Source organism: Mastacembelus armatus, chromosome 16 (assembly GCF_900324485.2).
Source record: "Mastacembelus armatus chromosome 16, fMasArm1.2, whole genome shotgun sequence".
Classification (NCBI taxonomy): domain Eukaryota; kingdom Metazoa; phylum Chordata; class Actinopteri; order Synbranchiformes; family Mastacembelidae; genus Mastacembelus; species Mastacembelus armatus.
Genome location: NC_046648.1, coordinates 11,672,563 through 11,689,548, shown reverse-complemented (window position 1 = coordinate 11,689,548; position 16,986 = coordinate 11,672,563). Strand labels below are relative to the sequence as shown.

General features: G+C 41.1%; 1 protein-coding gene across 2 annotated transcripts in view; it reads right to left on the bottom strand.

Moving 5' to 3' along the window:
* The window catches only part of grik2 (glutamate receptor, ionotropic, kainate 2), a 278,051-nt gene that overhangs the window by 157,488 nt on the left and 103,577 nt on the right, over positions 1-16,986 (bottom strand). For both annotated transcript variants that reach the window (XM_026293759.1, XM_026293760.1), the window contains one exon: positions 2,063-2,116. In XM_026293759.1, coding sequence (XP_026149544.1) covers positions 2,063-2,116 — 54 coding nt within the window. The remainder of the gene's footprint in view (positions 1-2,062; positions 2,117-16,986) is intronic.

Genomic DNA, 16,986 nt, shown 5'->3' with positions numbered 1-16,986 from the left:
CAATGTTTTGACCAAACACCCTCAGGCAAATGCCTGAGGACGACATGTTGAAGCACAGCTAATAAAGGTGAACTATGACTTCAGTGTACATGTATTATAGATTTTTCTGTATCCAGCACCTACCCTACCGAGGTTTGGTTGATGTGCACATGGTCACTTAGAATTAGCTAAGGATTATGCTTGATAGTAGTGTAGATACAGTCTATAGATGTGAATTGTTTTAAATTTTATTGTGTGGACAATGAAATGGACCTGATCCTGTGGTAACCAAAGCATGGTCACTTATTCAGCTGCATAATATCAGACTCTGAATCCTGACTTTGGCATTTAGGTGAAAACTTAATAGTAACACTTTCTTCTGGCTTCCCTCTCTTTGGATGATACACTAAATTTTCAGATTCCAAACTGGCTGTCACCATTCAACAAACTACACTACTACAACTCTTATTAATAAGCAGGTACAGGTAAAAGATGGATGGATATCTGGTAGGAGTCATTGGTGTGAGTGTTGTATAAATGAGCTACATAAATGCACTCTATACCAAAGACTTTTTGGGAATTTTTACCTGCAGTACCATAGTTGGCCAAATGGGACAAATTGGCAGAAAGGCTAGAAAGATATAAAGCTCCTTTCAAACATGCATGTGGAAGACAGCATATGAAGGAATATAAAAAGGAGAGGAAGAAGAAAAGAGGAAGATGACAGAAATAAAGTGGGAAAAAAAATGATAGGAAGGAGATGAAGAACATTAACATTCAGAAGAGGAGGAGGACAGGATGACGCTAAAGAAATATATCTTGATGTCTCGAGTTGCTCTTTGGTACATATGTTAATACTGTCTGTGAATCTGGAAAAATGGGAGTCAAAGGAATGAGCCAAAATGAATGGATCATAAAAAAGAATGGCATTTTTTATGTCACAGTTCATTTCCAGTCATTATCTGCTTGCTTTGCCATTTCTCTAACTTTTCAGTTTCAGATCCTGCCATTGCGAACTGCCCTGAGTAACCTCAGCCTATCCCCCTTTCCATGTGTCCCATTACCTCATTCACTCCTTAATAGACATATACTGTCCCACTTGCTTTTGTCCTGTACTGCTGTTGTGCTCTAGTCCTGTCTCCAGTGTTTGCATTGTGCCTGTTTTTGCATTAAGCCATAGCCTGCCCTATGCCCGCTTTCTTGACCCTCCCCTCTTACCAGTCTTTAGTTGCCTCATGTTAAAAAGATCCTTCCCTTTAAGTACACACACAGTCTTAAACTATGGAAGTGTTAATTTAACACAAAAATGTGTTTATACTGTTCATATATAAACACAAATAGTGCTGATTTAATACTGGTGATTTTGCTGGGTGATTTGATTTTTTCAACAATGTATGAACAAACCAAATCTGACTGTTTAAAATCCGAGCCACTTTCATGTGTGGTTTTGGGTCCATTTCATTTACATTTAAGTACATTGTAAATATTTTTACTCTTCTTTGCATGAACACATTGGTTGCTGTCATCATTCAGTGACAAAAAAAAAAATAAAGTGGAGGAGAGCAAAAACAGTGACAGGGGTATGTGAAAGTTTCAGATTTGTTGAAATTTCTCACTAAGCCAAACTCGAAAGAACATATTGTAACTGATCTGTTTTTAAGGAAACGGCACAATTTGACCATTGCACAAATTAAGTTACTGTAGTTCTTGTATGCATAAGACACATTTCAAAGCTTGTCACAAACATCACTTGAACTATGAACACAAAAAAGAATTTTTGGGAAATTATATAATTATATATAAATATATATATATATATATAATTATATATAAATATATAAATATATATATATATATATATATATATATATATATACATACATATATGAACACTGTAATGTGAACATAGCTTTAATCTGCACTACTGTGAAGAAAGGTGAACACTCTCTAAGTCGTGCACTTGAACCCAGTATCTTTATGAGCTGTGACATTTGAGCATGCAATAAATCTTTATGGGGATATGGAGCTCTGAGTTAGACCTGATGACAAAGCAACTGTACAGCACAGCCTTTTTGCTACTTACTAGAGTAGTGAAGATATAGTGATAATACTCAGTCATCATCCCCATGGCGAGAGCCTATTAAAGAAAGAAACAGGATAAAGGCAGAGAGAGATTGGGAGAGGGAGAGATTTATAAATGAATAGGGTGGCAAATAAAATATTTTGTCATACTGAGCACATATACATTTGTTTGTGTGACTGCGTTACCGTGTAATACTAATAATATTCTGCTACACTGCTGCAGCCACAGCTTGAGACACCAAAAAGAAAAACAGATAAAGTATGACACAGAGCTTGGATCCACCATATATTTATGTAGATACAGAGGATAAAGCATGACTCTAGGTGTGGAATATCAGGGTCATTTCATTGCCTGAAAGATGTCACTCTGAAGTCACAAGATGTCCAGAGTGTAGAAGTTGTGGGAGATTGCTGGGAAGCTGCTATTTATTTTACAGTAATTGCCCTCAAAATAAACATAAAACATCTAGTGCGGTGGGATACTTACACCGTTGACTAGAATTTGCAAAAATACAAATATGGTATGTATCTCACAATACTGGCTCCACTGGGAACATGCCTAAATGACAATATCAACCAAGAAATGTGAAAATACCCCTATCCATAACATAGTTGCTATTTGTACAGAGAGCCAGTTCAGGTTGTCTGGGAAATGTGATCAAGATTCTTCCCTGCACATTTCACTGTCGAGTTGATTCAGGCATTTTAAACAGGGATGAGGCCATTGAGTAAACCCAAAACATGCTGGAAGGATTACATATCCCATCTGGCCTGGGAATCCTTTCAACATTGCCAGGGATCTGGGAATCGGTTCTACTTTGCTTTGCCACAACAACCTGGATCCAGATAAGCAACAAAATATGAATATTTGGTCACTGCTGCTCTCAGAGTTTAGCACAGACATCAGAGTCATGTGTCTGCTTACTGAGACTAACGTTTGCAAGAATATGTACTCACTTGCATCATTAAGGCAATCAATTTCTAAAATGCACATCTAAAAAAAAAAATTTCAAATATAACCAACTTTGTCTCTGCTATTCTATTATCACCCAGACTGTGTCTGTGTCTTTGTGTGTCTGCTGGCTGCGTGCCACCTTATTCCAGCTGTATGTAGGTATATAATGACGTTACCGTCCTGTCTGCTGTGCTGTGGCTAATTAAACCAAAATGAATCAGAGATTAGTACTGTATGCAGAGGATGATTAAACAACCAGAAGGGGATAATGGCTGATGACATCAGGTGGGAAACCTTGAGAAAGGGCCAAAGATTCCATCAGAGGTCCAGCCCACTCAGAAGTGACTCATATTGTGTTGTTTCCTGGACCTTGTTATGGCAGATGAGTCCCAGAATCCTTTCAGAGTGTATATACAATGCATTCAGAGAGTAATGAGAGTAATTTTTTCACATTAATCTACAACCAGTACCACAGAGTGACTAGATAGATGGATAGATGGACGGACGGACGGACGGACGGACGGACGGACGGACGGACGGACGGACGGACAGACAATTTTATTTTTTGGATGATTACATTCAGTTATAATTGCTGATTTTTGAACCACAATATCAACATCAACAGAAAAGCACCCTGTTGTAGCACTTCATGATGCAGATACAACATCTTTAACTATTCGTATAAATTGTAAGTGTTTAAAGATCTGTCTACCCAAGAAAAAAATGGTAACGTTGGACAAAACTGGAAATAAGATAGAATAAGAAAACTTGAGATGAGATGAACCTTTATTTGTCCCATGGTGGGGAAACTCCAAATGTTACAGCAGCTAAGGAGAAATAGAAGGAATAGCAGCAAAAAAAGGTCCTATAGGTATTTACAAAGTATATACAATAAGAGTCTAGGAAAAGTGAAAGTAATAAAAAATATATAATAATGGCAAACATATTGCACTCTGGAGTAATAGAATGTTTTTTACAGCCTTTGGTCAACTAGGGATGTCAGAAGTTATGTCTAGTGGGTGGACTGCTGCTTGTACATTCTGACAGCAGCAGAAAGGAAGGACCAGGAAGGTAATGCTCCATCAGACATTTGGGATGGAGCAGTCTGTCACTGACAAAGCTGTCCAGTGCTGCCAGTCTCATGCAATGGGTGAGAGTCATTCTCCAGCAGGGATGCTAGCAGGGCTAAGAAAAAAAGAGAAAAAAGCTCAATGCTAAGCCAGAGCTGCCGATGGTACAGTGCCGGAAGCATACAACCTAGTACAGGACCACATGTAAGTAAATTTGGGTTTACAGTTAAAGGAAATTGCATATTGCAAAGGTCATTTGGAAAGTCTGTTTGAAACGCAAACAGTTTCTCTTAGCTTACACATCATGAGGCAATCAAACCCCAAACCATTTCTTGTTATTTGCAAAGCCATGATTTTTTTGAAGGTCTGCACACAGACACTTGCAAGGCTACCACCACCAGTGCTGGAGTTAAGGTGCTTTTTGGCTGAAAGCTGTCAGTTTTAGAAATTTATAAGCAGAGTCCTCAAATATTTGGAAACCCTTTGCTATTTTAGCAAAAAGGAGCTTGTTATTTACTAATAACATTTCAATGTTGAGGGGGTTCAGAGGTTGTCCTGCCCATTCAAAACAGGTACTTCCACAGTTGGAAGCCAAGGGGATGCTACAGTATTTCAGTGTATGATGATGTTAGCAGCTCTGTCCTGCTCTTTATCTGGATAGGGAAGGTAATACTCGAGAATTAGATAGCATGCAAATCCAATCAATTATATATTGTCAAATTCTCTATTGTCATGTAAAAGTAAACAGTTAGAAAATATGTACATTAAAGCCTAAACCAAACTTCTCTGTTACTTATTTGAACAGAATAAAGTACGTTTGAATTAAGTAGCCTATGTTTTAGTAAAACACATGTATACCATTCATGTTAGGTTGGAAATAATAAAATTTTAAGTACATATTATATGCAGTGTAATACGCTGCAATAATAATAGGGTTAAAGGGATCTACCATGAAACACAACCTTTTAGCATGGTATCATGTGACATTGGTGTATCCATTTTGTTAAAAGTGCTTGAAACTTTTATATGTTTTGGCATTTGATTTTTTTTTTTTTTTGCTTTTGTTGAATGTGTGAACCCTAACTATACACAGCATAAATAAGACTTCCCCTACTGGTCTTGGTGCAACATGTCTTGGGCTGGAAAGACGGAAATGAAATTAACATCAATCTTTTCACCTTACTTGTCCACCTTGTTGTTTCTTCATTTGAGCGTAAAGATTTGCTGATGAAGAATACGTCGAACTGTTGTGTGTCACACAATAACAACATCAAAGAAGGACAGCTATATCTTTCATTATCTCCCATTAGCAAGTTTTTCTCTAATATAATGATTACAGAAGGAGTACTTGACCTTGCTCAGCAATATACGACTCAGGCTCATTCACTTATTAAACATCATGGAATAGTGACAGAATGTTGGGATGAAGCATGATGTCTTTAATATTAGATAAATCCTGCAAGCAAGAGAAAATTAATGCTTGAAAACTGACTTACACATTGCAAAGGTCTTTTTTTATGCAAAATTACACTTTTGGGGTACAAAATAAAGCCAATGTGTAAAACGGAGTACAAAGCTAAAGTAACGTTTAACAGGTAACAGTAACAGGGTATATGAAAAACCACCACTGTAACGTAAAAATGGTGTTGGTTTTCTTAAGAAAGGTCTTTAATAATATACTCATCAATACAGAAAATCCTACAAAACAACACATACATCATCATGGGAAATAAAACTCACCTTTCAGCCATACTAATGAAATTGTTTCTGTAGAGTGACATCTTCAGGCAATGTGAGGCTGGCTTTCCTTACTGATCCCTGAAATCTATAGACTAAATAAGCATGTAATTTGTAAAGAGTTGTGACAGGCTTATTGCTAAACTGATTCATTTTGGATTAGAAAGTAAGGCCTTTGGTGTGCAGTGATGGACTGGGACAAAAAGAAAAACAAATAACCAAGGCCTTCACAAATACTCTCTAACCTTCACTCTATTTCTCACAATGTGGACACAATTTTTTTTTTTTAAATTTGTTAAATATTTGACTGACAGGTTGTTTTTGACATAGCTTAACCTCTCAGTGCATAAACATTACATCTAAGGTTGAGGATCTAATGGCATTACAATTGTCATGTTTATATTTCTTCTACTGTTCATATACAAACAGTACAAAGATCCATGAGTACATGGATGAGTACATGGCCCCAAGCGATGGAATACTTAGCGAATATCTCAGGCAACAGAAGCCCGATGCAGAGGAAGAGGAGCAAGAACCATCATGGCAGGACAAGCCCCTGCACGGTATGTACCACCGACAGATACAAGAAGTGGCTGATATCGAAAAGTCCTTCTGGTGGCTGGAAAAAGCTGGACTGAAAGACAGCACAGAGGCACTAATCGTAGCATTCCATGTATGCCCTGTCTGCTAGCACATTACAACCTGCTGTTATGTGCTGGATTGTCTCAGGGGCATCTTTGCACAGCCTGCACCTGGGGTCCTACCTGATGTGGTAGACCCCAGCTTCTATCGATTCTTGTGCTCAGGGCTTGTTCTTGTGCTGCTACGATTGGAATGTCATTCGGACTGAATGACATTTCAATGTCGTTGCTGTATATCCTGGTGGTATGGATCAGTGAGTCGATGTCTCGCTCATTCCCGGCATACAGCTTGATGTCAACCAGGTACAGGAGGTGGCTGATGGTTGCTCCATTTCGCAGTCGGTATCCAAAGCCAGTCTTAGTGATGATCTGGCTGAGGGGGTTCAGGCCTATGCAGAACAGCAGCGGGGACAGAGCATCTCTTTGGTAGATGCCGCACTTGATGGAGACTTGTGCAATTGGCTTGAGGTTGGCCACTAGAGTTGTATTCCACAGTCCCATTGAGTTCCTTATGAAGGTTCTTAGGGTCCTATTGATGTTGTACAGCTCCAGGCATTCCAGGGTCCATGTGTGAGGCATTGAGTCGTAGGCTTTCTTGTAGTCAATCCAGGCGGTGCACAGGTTGGTCTGCCTGGTCTTACAGTCTCGAGCGACCGCTTTATCCACCAGTAGTTGATGTTTTGCCCCCCTGGTGTCCTTACCCATTCCTTTCTGGGAACTGGGGCTGTCCAGTTCTTCATGTTTGAGACCCTTTCTCGGATATCTGTCGTTGTGATGGTTACTGGTTCCTGTTCTGGGAGGTTGCTGCGGTCTGCTCTCAGGTCTGCATTGGTGTTATGTGATGCCTCCCTCTCCCATATGTTTTTCCAGTATTGTTCAGTCTCCAGCCTTGGTGGGTCTGTTCTCATGTTACTACCCTGCCCCCCCCACTGAGAGTACACTTTGGACAGTTCGGTGGAGAACATCCTGTTTATTCTCCTTGCTTCAATTTCTCTGGTGTACCTCTTCAGGCGTGTGGCCAGGGCTGTGAGTCATTGTTTGGCAGTCTCCAGGGCCTCTGGTATAAACAGCTTGCTGTACATCTTACCCAAATTCATCCCACTTCTCTGCAGTTCTGATAGTTGGCTAACTTCTCTCCGTTTTGCCCTTATTTTTGCCTCTAACCTCCTTCTCCATGCAGGATACTGCTCCATGGTGGTGGTGTGTATTTGTGGCCAAGCATCTCAAGGATCACTGTTGCTGTGGTGTATATCAGCTTGTTGGTCTCAGTGATGGCCACAGTAGGGATTGTTCATAATGCTGAATCCACATCTTCTAGTAGACTTTCAGATGGTACATCACTTAGTCTTGGTAACCGGCTACGGAGGTTCCAGGTGTCCATCTTACTCACGATCTTCACTCTCAGGTCAGCTGCTCTTGTGCTGAGCATGTGGGGGCTTGTTATTGGGGCTTGGTACCCAATCTCGGGTGGGGATGGTATTGGTTTCCCCCCTGACCTTGCGTCCTGGCTCCCCCTTGCGGTAGCATTTGTGTTGTATCTCTTTGATCTCCAGTTGTGACAGCAGTTGCCGTTTGCAGATGTTGGAACACTGAGCTACTAGTTGTTTTGGCCCTAGTATAGATGGTGGGTTTTGAAGTTTCCATAGGTCCCACATCTTCTTCATGTATCCCCTATTGCTGGGGTTACTCATGTAGCAGCAGTCCAACAGTTCTCTATTCTCAGCCCTCCTCCATGAGTGTCATGTTCCAGTAGCCCATTTCTCATCAGGTTGCCCTGGTCCCCTAGCACCTTGTTGACCCGGGTGACGTGACGTCTGAGCCGGTATGACTCCAGTATTTCTATCGCTCATTTGTAATGAGCGTTAAGGACCTTGCCTAAGGGGCCACACTGGCGATGCCCTGGTCGGGATTCGAACCCCCAACCCTTTCTTTTGAGCCCTTGGCTGTGTCCATTTGGGTGTTTTCATCGTTAACACTGACACTTGAGTTGTTGTCAACATTTTGTGTTCTGTTTATCTTCTCTTTGATCAGGTCCCACTCCTAATGTACTGGATTACACAGCTACAGCAGCCCAAACATTAGCATGTAAGCTGCTGCTAGCTGCTCCCCTACACTCTGTGCTGTGTACGTAAACCTAACTGACGTGGTCTAACTCTCTCTTCCAGCCATATGATTAGTTCATTACTGATCATTACTGTGTTTTTTTTAAAACAACCACCCCTGCTGTTTTTGAACACAGGCGAAACAGAGGTAGTCAAAAAGCGGAATATTAATGAGAAGAGCTGTGCATTATTTATTCAGGTTTTTGCACCATCACCAACCATGCCATCAGCCCCTGTTGATGGTCTTGTAAGAAGTTTGAGTTCCAAAGTTATGACTGTTATTGATTCCATTGCCCCAATTAGGACCAAGGTATTGTCAGCAAGAAAAAAGTCAAAGTCACCTTGGAGAAAAGACACAGTGGTTAAAATTCAGAAAAGAATATGCAGACAAGCAGAACGCAAGTGGCGAAAAACCAAACTCCAGGTTCATTTCGACTTGTACAAAGAGAGTCTTCACAACTATAACCAAAAACTAAAAAATGCAAGGCAATCATTTTTCTCAGAGGTTATCAATAGAAACAGCAATAATGCCCGCACATTGTTTTCTGTTGTAGACAGACTCACAAACCCTCTCTTCCTTCTGAACTGCTGTCCAAAAAGTCATGCAATGATTTTGCAGCCTTTTTCACAGACAAAATATCAAAGATAAGACAAACTATCTCTAGCTGCAGTCCTAGGAACATGACAATATCACCTGTGCCTCCTTGTTCTCCAGTGAATCTAGAACATTTTGATCTCCTTGATCACAGAGCTCTGGCAGAAACGCTTCTACAATTAAAATCTACATCATGCTGCCTTGATATTTTACCAACAAATTTTTTTTAAAAATGTTTTAACAGCTTAGCTCCAGATGTATAGCAGATTGTCAATAGTTCTCTTCAGTCAGGGCAGTTTCCCCAGGCCTTAAAAACTGCTGTTATAAAACCTCTTCTTAAAAAACCTAATCTAGATGCTTCAGCAGTGAGTAAATATAGGCCAATATCAAATCTTCCATTTTTGGAAAAATAATTGAAAAAGTAGTTTCTCAACAAATTCACAGATTTATGGTGCAAAACAATCTTTTTAATGCACTTCAGTGCACTTCGCGCACACCACAGCACCGAGACTGCACTTATTAAAATTTTAAATGATTTACATTTAATTAATGATGAATCCAAAACCTCTGTTTTAGTACTACTGGATCTCAGTGCTGCATTTGACACAGCTGATCATGATGTGCTGCTTGATAGACTAGAAGCGTGGGTGGGAGTTACTGGCTCAGTGTTAAATTGGCTAAAATCTTACTTACAAGATAGAGACTATTTTGTCTCACTTGGTAACTATGAGTCTGAGCGAACAAAAATGAAATGTGGGGTTCCTCAGGGGTCTATTCTTGGTCCTCTCTTATTCAATATCTACATGCTGCCCCTTGCTCAGATTATGGAATACTACAACATTGACTACCATACCTATGCAGATGACACCCAACTTTATATATCAGTATCATCTCATGATTATAGTCCTCTAATTTCATTATGTGAGTGTATTAATCAAGTCAATGAATGGATGCGCCAGAATTTTCTCCAGCTCAATACAGACAAGACAGAAGTGATTGTTTTTGGCCACAAAAATGAAAGGTTAAAGGTCATTGCTCACCTTGACTCCATGTCATTGAAAGCTACAAATCAAGCCAGAAACCTTGGTGTAATCATTGACTCAGACCTGAATTTTAACAACCACATAAAATCCATCACTAAATCTTCCTATTACCACCTGAAAAACATTGCAAAAGGTTTTCATGACTTGTTCATGCATTTATTTTCAGTAGGTTAGATTATTGTAATGGCTTGTTCACAGGTCTTAGCAAAAAGTCAATCAGGCAGCTGCAGCTAATCCAGAATGCTGCTGCCAGAGTCCTTACAAACACCAAGAAACTGGACCATATCACACCAGTTCTTAGATCACTGCACTGGCTTCCTGTTAGTCAAAGGATAGATTTTAAAATCTTATTTCTAGTTTATAAAGCACTAAATGGTTGTGGACCAAAATATATCCAAGATATATTAGTTCCCTATGAGGTTTCCAGACCCCTCAGGTTATCTGGGACAGGTCTACTGTGTGTTCCCAGAACCAGAACCAAACAAAGTGAAGCAGCATTCAGTCATTATGCTCCTCACTTGTGGAACAAACTTCCTGAACACCTGAGGTCTGCTCAAACTGTCAGCTCATTCAAATCAGGACTGAAAACTCTGTTTTTTTACTGCTGCCTTCGAATAATTGTTCATCCTTGTTTTCTTAATGTGCTTTTATGTCTTAATTTACTTTACTTGATTTAAATTTATTTTATGTTAAATGTCTTTATTTTTAAATGCTCTTTTCAATGCTTTTAATGTAATTGTATGCCTTGTAAAGCACTTTGAATTGCGTAGTGTATGAAAGGTGCTATACAAATAAATTTGCCTTTGCCTTTAGTTCAGCGCGGCACTATTTTCATTACCACTGGCTGTTCGTCTGTCAAAACAATGAAAGAATGAGTTGTTAGAGCAAACTTGTATGACAAGAGGGTGGTAACCATAAAAACACATTAAACTTGTGCCTCGCTGCTCAGTCTTATATTTCTTATATTTGTCCATATCAAATAGAAAATGGCGAAATCGTATCGAGATCGACCTTAATCTTATCACTATGCAACATAAAATTCAATAGTTGGCACAGCCCTATTTCTAAGGAACTTATTTCACTATTTGATTATATTCTGATATCACATACATTTTGAATTAATGATGCTATACCTTTTTTACGGAACATTAACACTATAGGGGAAGTTTGACAGAGGTGAATGCTGCATTTTCATGCTTGACACCCGAGTCGAATCCCATTGAAAGCTGCAAAATGAGATGTGAGTTACTTTAATTTTCACTGTGAGACTTGGCACGTAATATACCTTTAAACATTTAAGCTATAGTCAGAAAACTGACTTTTGTGCTTGGGGGCTCAGATATTTTGACAGTTTGTACATGTATACACAGCAAAATCATCTGTTTGTGAAAACACAACACACATACATAGTAGGGGGGAAACATTTACAAATTATAATAAACGAGTGGTTGCAGATTTCTGAAGTCTTGGAACTTGAACATTTTTCCATATAGCCTAACATTAGTACCCAGGCTCAGAATTACAGTGTGCCCTGAGGGGTGCAGGGACAATCACAAAAGATAGCCTACTGCCAAGATATTGGTGATATTGAAAAGATTTCACGTTCTTGGATTAATAAATTATTAGCAAAACATATAAAGTATATAAAAAACATACAATGCTTTTTAAGATAAGGGAAATTCAGGTATTCTTGCAGTTTAGTAAGTAAGTAAGTAAGTTAGTGAGTAGTGAGTAAGTTAGTAAGTAGGGAGAGTAGTTAGTTGTCATCTGCCATTGGCGAAGGTGTAGTTGAGCCTGATGACAGTGGGGATGAAGGATATCCTATATCCTGGGATGGCCCCTGCGCACTCATCTCACAGCGGCTGCACAGAGACCAGTTTCTCCTGCACCAAGGACACGTTGATTTGATGAAATTTAACTTGTAGTTTGCTGTCTATGGAGCCAGAACAGTGACACTCTTAATCACACTGTCAGCATGAGAGAAATTTGGCACTGAAAGAAATGAATATTGGCACTGAAATCATCCTTTGAAAACATCTTTTTATTTATGTAATTTGAATTTTGAAAATAGTGGCATCAGGGAGCCAGTGTGAATATGCACGAGACTCCTGGAACTCCAGGGAGAGGTGGGATGTCTGAACTAATGCATTTTATTATTTTAGTTAAAAGTGCTATGAAATAGAAATAGAATGTAGTATTATAAAGCACTGCAAATATTGCACCCCATTAACAAATGAAAGAAAATTCAGTTGTATGTTTACAATAGACATAAGGGTAACTTTGCTCCACATGGCAAATCAACAAAACACTGCTCAGCTGCATGTAATTTTTATGATGGAATTACAAATATTGTCAATGCAGTTCCACAATTCTCCATCAGCCTGAAGAATTAGCCTGGGTGACGGTCCGACGGAAACATACTTCTAAGCAGAAGCCCACAGCTCATCACCTGCTTGTTCACATTTCTAAATGATTTTCCCCACTTAGCGACACACCCGCTGAGAAACTGACTATTGTAATTGGCTGCTCCATAGTCAGAAATGTGAAATTAGAGACTCCATAGACCATAGTTAAATGTTTTCCACAGCGGGCGACACTGAGTCAAATTTGAGGCTGCTGGCTAAGGCTAATCTGTTGTTATTCATGTTAGCGATAATGACAACAGATTACGCCAATCAGAGATCACTAAAATTAATGTTGAGTCAGGGTGTAACTTTGCCAAAACAATGTCAGACTAATCAGTAATTTTCTCTGGGCCTTGCCCCAGTCTGACCAGCAATGACATGTTTAGCTGCATGTCATCATTCTGGTAATGGCTGTCTAGGTGGTGTCCAGCAAACAATGTGGGCTTCATAGACATTTAAAGCAGGGTTTAATCACACCTGGTTTGTTTGTTTGTTTGGTCAGTGTGAAGTGGACAATAGTTTGTTTCTACCCATGGTCCAGACCTTTTGTGCAGGTGTTAATACAAACATGCGAACTCTGGTCTGTATCAAACAAGCAGGCCGAGATCCCTTTGATGAGGTGGTCTCAGACTGTTTCAAAACAAACTCTGGTTCAGTTCATTTATGGTGTGATTATGAACCAGCCTTGATGCAGCCCAGCTCCAAAAAGCATATGCCTATGGACTACTGTAGCCACAGGGCATTATGGGAAATAATCAACTGCAGAATCCCTCACTCGCCGCATTCACTGTTACCAGGTGCTAATGCTAGAATTGAGCCATGGACAAACCTGGACCTGCGAGGAAACACAATGCCTCATCAATATTTGGGCAGAAATGGTTACCCCACATTTGCAGCTGTAAGAACAACATAAATATGCCGACAAGGAATGCAACATGCCAAACTTCCATGTTTGTTTTCCTTTACAAGTCCATGGCATGTCATGGCCCTTATTTTGGCCTTCCTGCCGAGGACTGTTATTTTGTATTATGTTCCTGTTTTCCCTGTGTTGGTCCCCGGCAGATTTGTTTTTAATTATCCTTAATCAGTCAACTATCCCTGCTCTGCCCTCTGTCTCTATCCTTCTGTCCCTATTTATCCCTGCCTGTTCCTTCGTTTGTGAAGCTGTCTTCTCTGGTGTCGTGCTGATGTCCTCCCTGAGATTCTGGTGTCTTATTCTCCGTACTCCGGCTTTTATTCAAGCACCCTCAACGGCTCTCAATCGCCAGCTCCCCACCCTCAGACGCCGGCTCCCCAGGCTCAGACACCGGCTCTCAAGTTCCCAATGCCGGGCACTGAATCTCCACTGCCACTGGCAGAGCCAGAGTCCAGCGCTGCCCAGCCAGAATCCGAGGTTCCGGCCTACCTCTCCAAGCCTCTGTCCTCACTGTCCAAGGGTCTGCCTGCCTGTCCGAGTCCCAGGTTCCAGGACCTCAGTGTGTCGACAACCGCGTCCCTTCTGAGGCTCCGCCATTGCTTCCAGGACCTCAGTGTGGCGACGACTGCCTCCCCGCTGAGGCTCTACCATTGCTTCCAGGACCTCAGTGTGCCGACAATTGCGTCCCTGCTGTGGCTCCGTTTCTGCTTCCAGGACCTCAGTGTGCCAACGATGACATCACCGCCGAGGCTTCGCTTCTGCTACCAGGAACTCAGTGTGCTGACGAATATGTCCCCACTGAGGTCCCTCTTCAGCTCCCAGGACCTCAATGTACTAATGCTAGTGCCCCTGCTGAGGCGCTGGAGTCTGGGGCTGCTCTGTAGGATGGCCCCTTGGAAGAGCTGGGATCTGGGACCATTCTGGAGGACGGCTCCTTGGGATAGCTGAAACATGTTACTTCAAGGGTAGATTACTGTAACCCAAATTATTATCAGGATGTCCTAGTAACTAGATAAATAGCATCCAGTTAATCCAGAATGCTGCAGCCAGAGTTCTGACAGGAACTAGCAACAGAGATCATATTTCTCCTATATTAGCTTCTCTTCATTGACTCCCTGTAAAATCCAGAATAGAATTTAAGATCCTTCTGCTATTTTATGATCAAGCTCCTTCATACCTAAAAGACCTATTAGTACCATAGCATTCCAATAGAGTACTTTGCTCTCAGAATGCAAGTCTATTTGCGGTTCCCAGAGTTTCCAAAAGTAGAATGGGAGGCAGTGTCAGGATTATGGACTTCCTGCCTCAGACCTCAATTTTGAAAAGCTGGCTCCTGTGTCTGTTACCTAGTGTTTGGTAACTTATCAAATTATCTTGACTGATTTCACCTGGACTTGACTTTGTAATTCTCTGAATCTGCTACACCTGGAACTGGCTGCATAAAAGCAGGGCAGCAGCCTCATGCCTTTGCTAGTTTGTGATGTTGCCACATGGCACTCACCCTCTAGCCCTACCTGACCCGACCTTGGGCCGATTTGACACTGGATGGTTTAACTTATACTTGGAAATGCCCCTCTAGTTTTGGAATGATACTTGAACCTTGGAAAGGATAATTTGACTTTGATTCTCAACCTGTATGTAAAAGGCATTATTTGACCCACGTCACTTGCTTCCTGAGTTTTGGAAGACAAGTCTGTTGGTTTTTTTTGAAAAGCCAAACTTGACCCTTATAAGCCCGATTGGGTTACGAACTTGTTGCCTTGCCGTTTAAGGAACTCTGGAAGGGAGTATGTGACTTTGTTTTGGAAATGCTTGATGCATAAGAAGGAAACAGAATTTCCGATCTGAACTGATACCCAAGAAGTTTGAATTCGACTCAAAGAAAGCTTGATTGGTCTCTTTTGGACTTAATTGTTTCCTGTGGATCAACTAGACTCTGAAAGCCTGTATTGAACCTATGTGGAGAATTGAAGTACTGGAAACCTAACTGGACTAATTGGACTAATTAAATCAAAGGCAGAGCCTTTAGCTATCACGCTCCTCTCCCGTGGAACATCTCCCAGTCTGGGTTCAAGAGGCAGACACTCTATACTTTTAAGGTTAGACTTAAAACTTTCCCTTTTGACAAAGCTTATAGTTAGGGCTGGCTCAGATGACCCTGAACCATCCCTTAATTATGCTGCTATAGACCTAGACTGCCTGAGGAATCCCCATCATACACTGAGCTCCTCTCTCCTCTATCTCTCTCTGTGCTGCTCTTTCTGTCTTTTCTCTCCTCGACTCTTTTCCTCTCATCTCCTCTCCTCCCGTCACATATATGTCACCACTGAAACTTTGCAACTCGGTGCCTTTTCTCTCCCACAGTTTATACTCTCTCTCTCTGTACCTTCTGCAGGTATCCCTGGTCTTGGAGATGTATATTGCTGATGAGCATTTACTGGCCAGACCAACCTGCACTGCACTTGTTTGTTGTTTATTGTTGCTGTTTCTCTCTCCTCTATCCACTCACCCCAACCGGTCGAGGCAGATGGCTGCCCAAACTGAGCCCGGTTCTGCTGGAGATTTTTTTTTTTTCCGTTAAAGGGAGTTTTTCCTCTCTGCTTTCGCCAAGTGCTTGCTCATAAGGGATTTGTTGGGTTTTTAGTTTTTGTAAAGTGCCTTGAGGTGATTTGTATTGTGATTTGGTGCTATACAAATAAAATTGAATTGAAGTCCTGAATGCAATAAGGCATGTCAGAATGGTTAGTTAACATTTTGTTTTACTGTGTTTGATTTTATTGAGGACTAGAAATTAACTTTTTTACTTGACAGCCTAACTAAGACAACAAAATAACTAAAATATACAGTTGTCATATCCCCGAAACTAGGCTTCCGGTTCGGGGATTTTATTTTGAAGGGACAAGGGGAAATGTTTTGGGCGCTCTGTCCTGAGCTTGGTTTGATTACTGATCTGTGTCACCTGCGGACCTGGCTTAAGTAGCAGGGATCGTGGGGACACAGATCGCCGGATTGTTTGTTCGCATTACTCCCGGGAGGATTCACGCTTCGGCAGTATATGCTCGGTGGTTAATTGTTTGCTTTGATCGGAGGAATCATCAGCTTACGGCAAGTGACTTTTCATTCTTTTCGGTGACTGTGTTAGACCCTTCTCGAGGAAGCCGATTAGCTCCCGGCACTACTGGAGATCGGAGGAGTCACCAATGTGACCAGCGTTTTTCTGTTCTTTTGGTTAAGTGGATACGGCTCGGAGGAGCTAGCTTATGGACCTTGCACTGTACTATCGGACCCACGGAGAGGAATAGACTCGGCGCGGGGGACGCTTTCTCTCTAGTGGATTACTATTTTGACTGTTCGTTGACACTAAACAGGCACCTACTGTGCTCCCCGCTCCGGAGGAGGTTCAGGTGCGAGAACTGTTTCTGTTACTGTGTCTTTCCTTTATTAACCTGGTTCTCTTATCT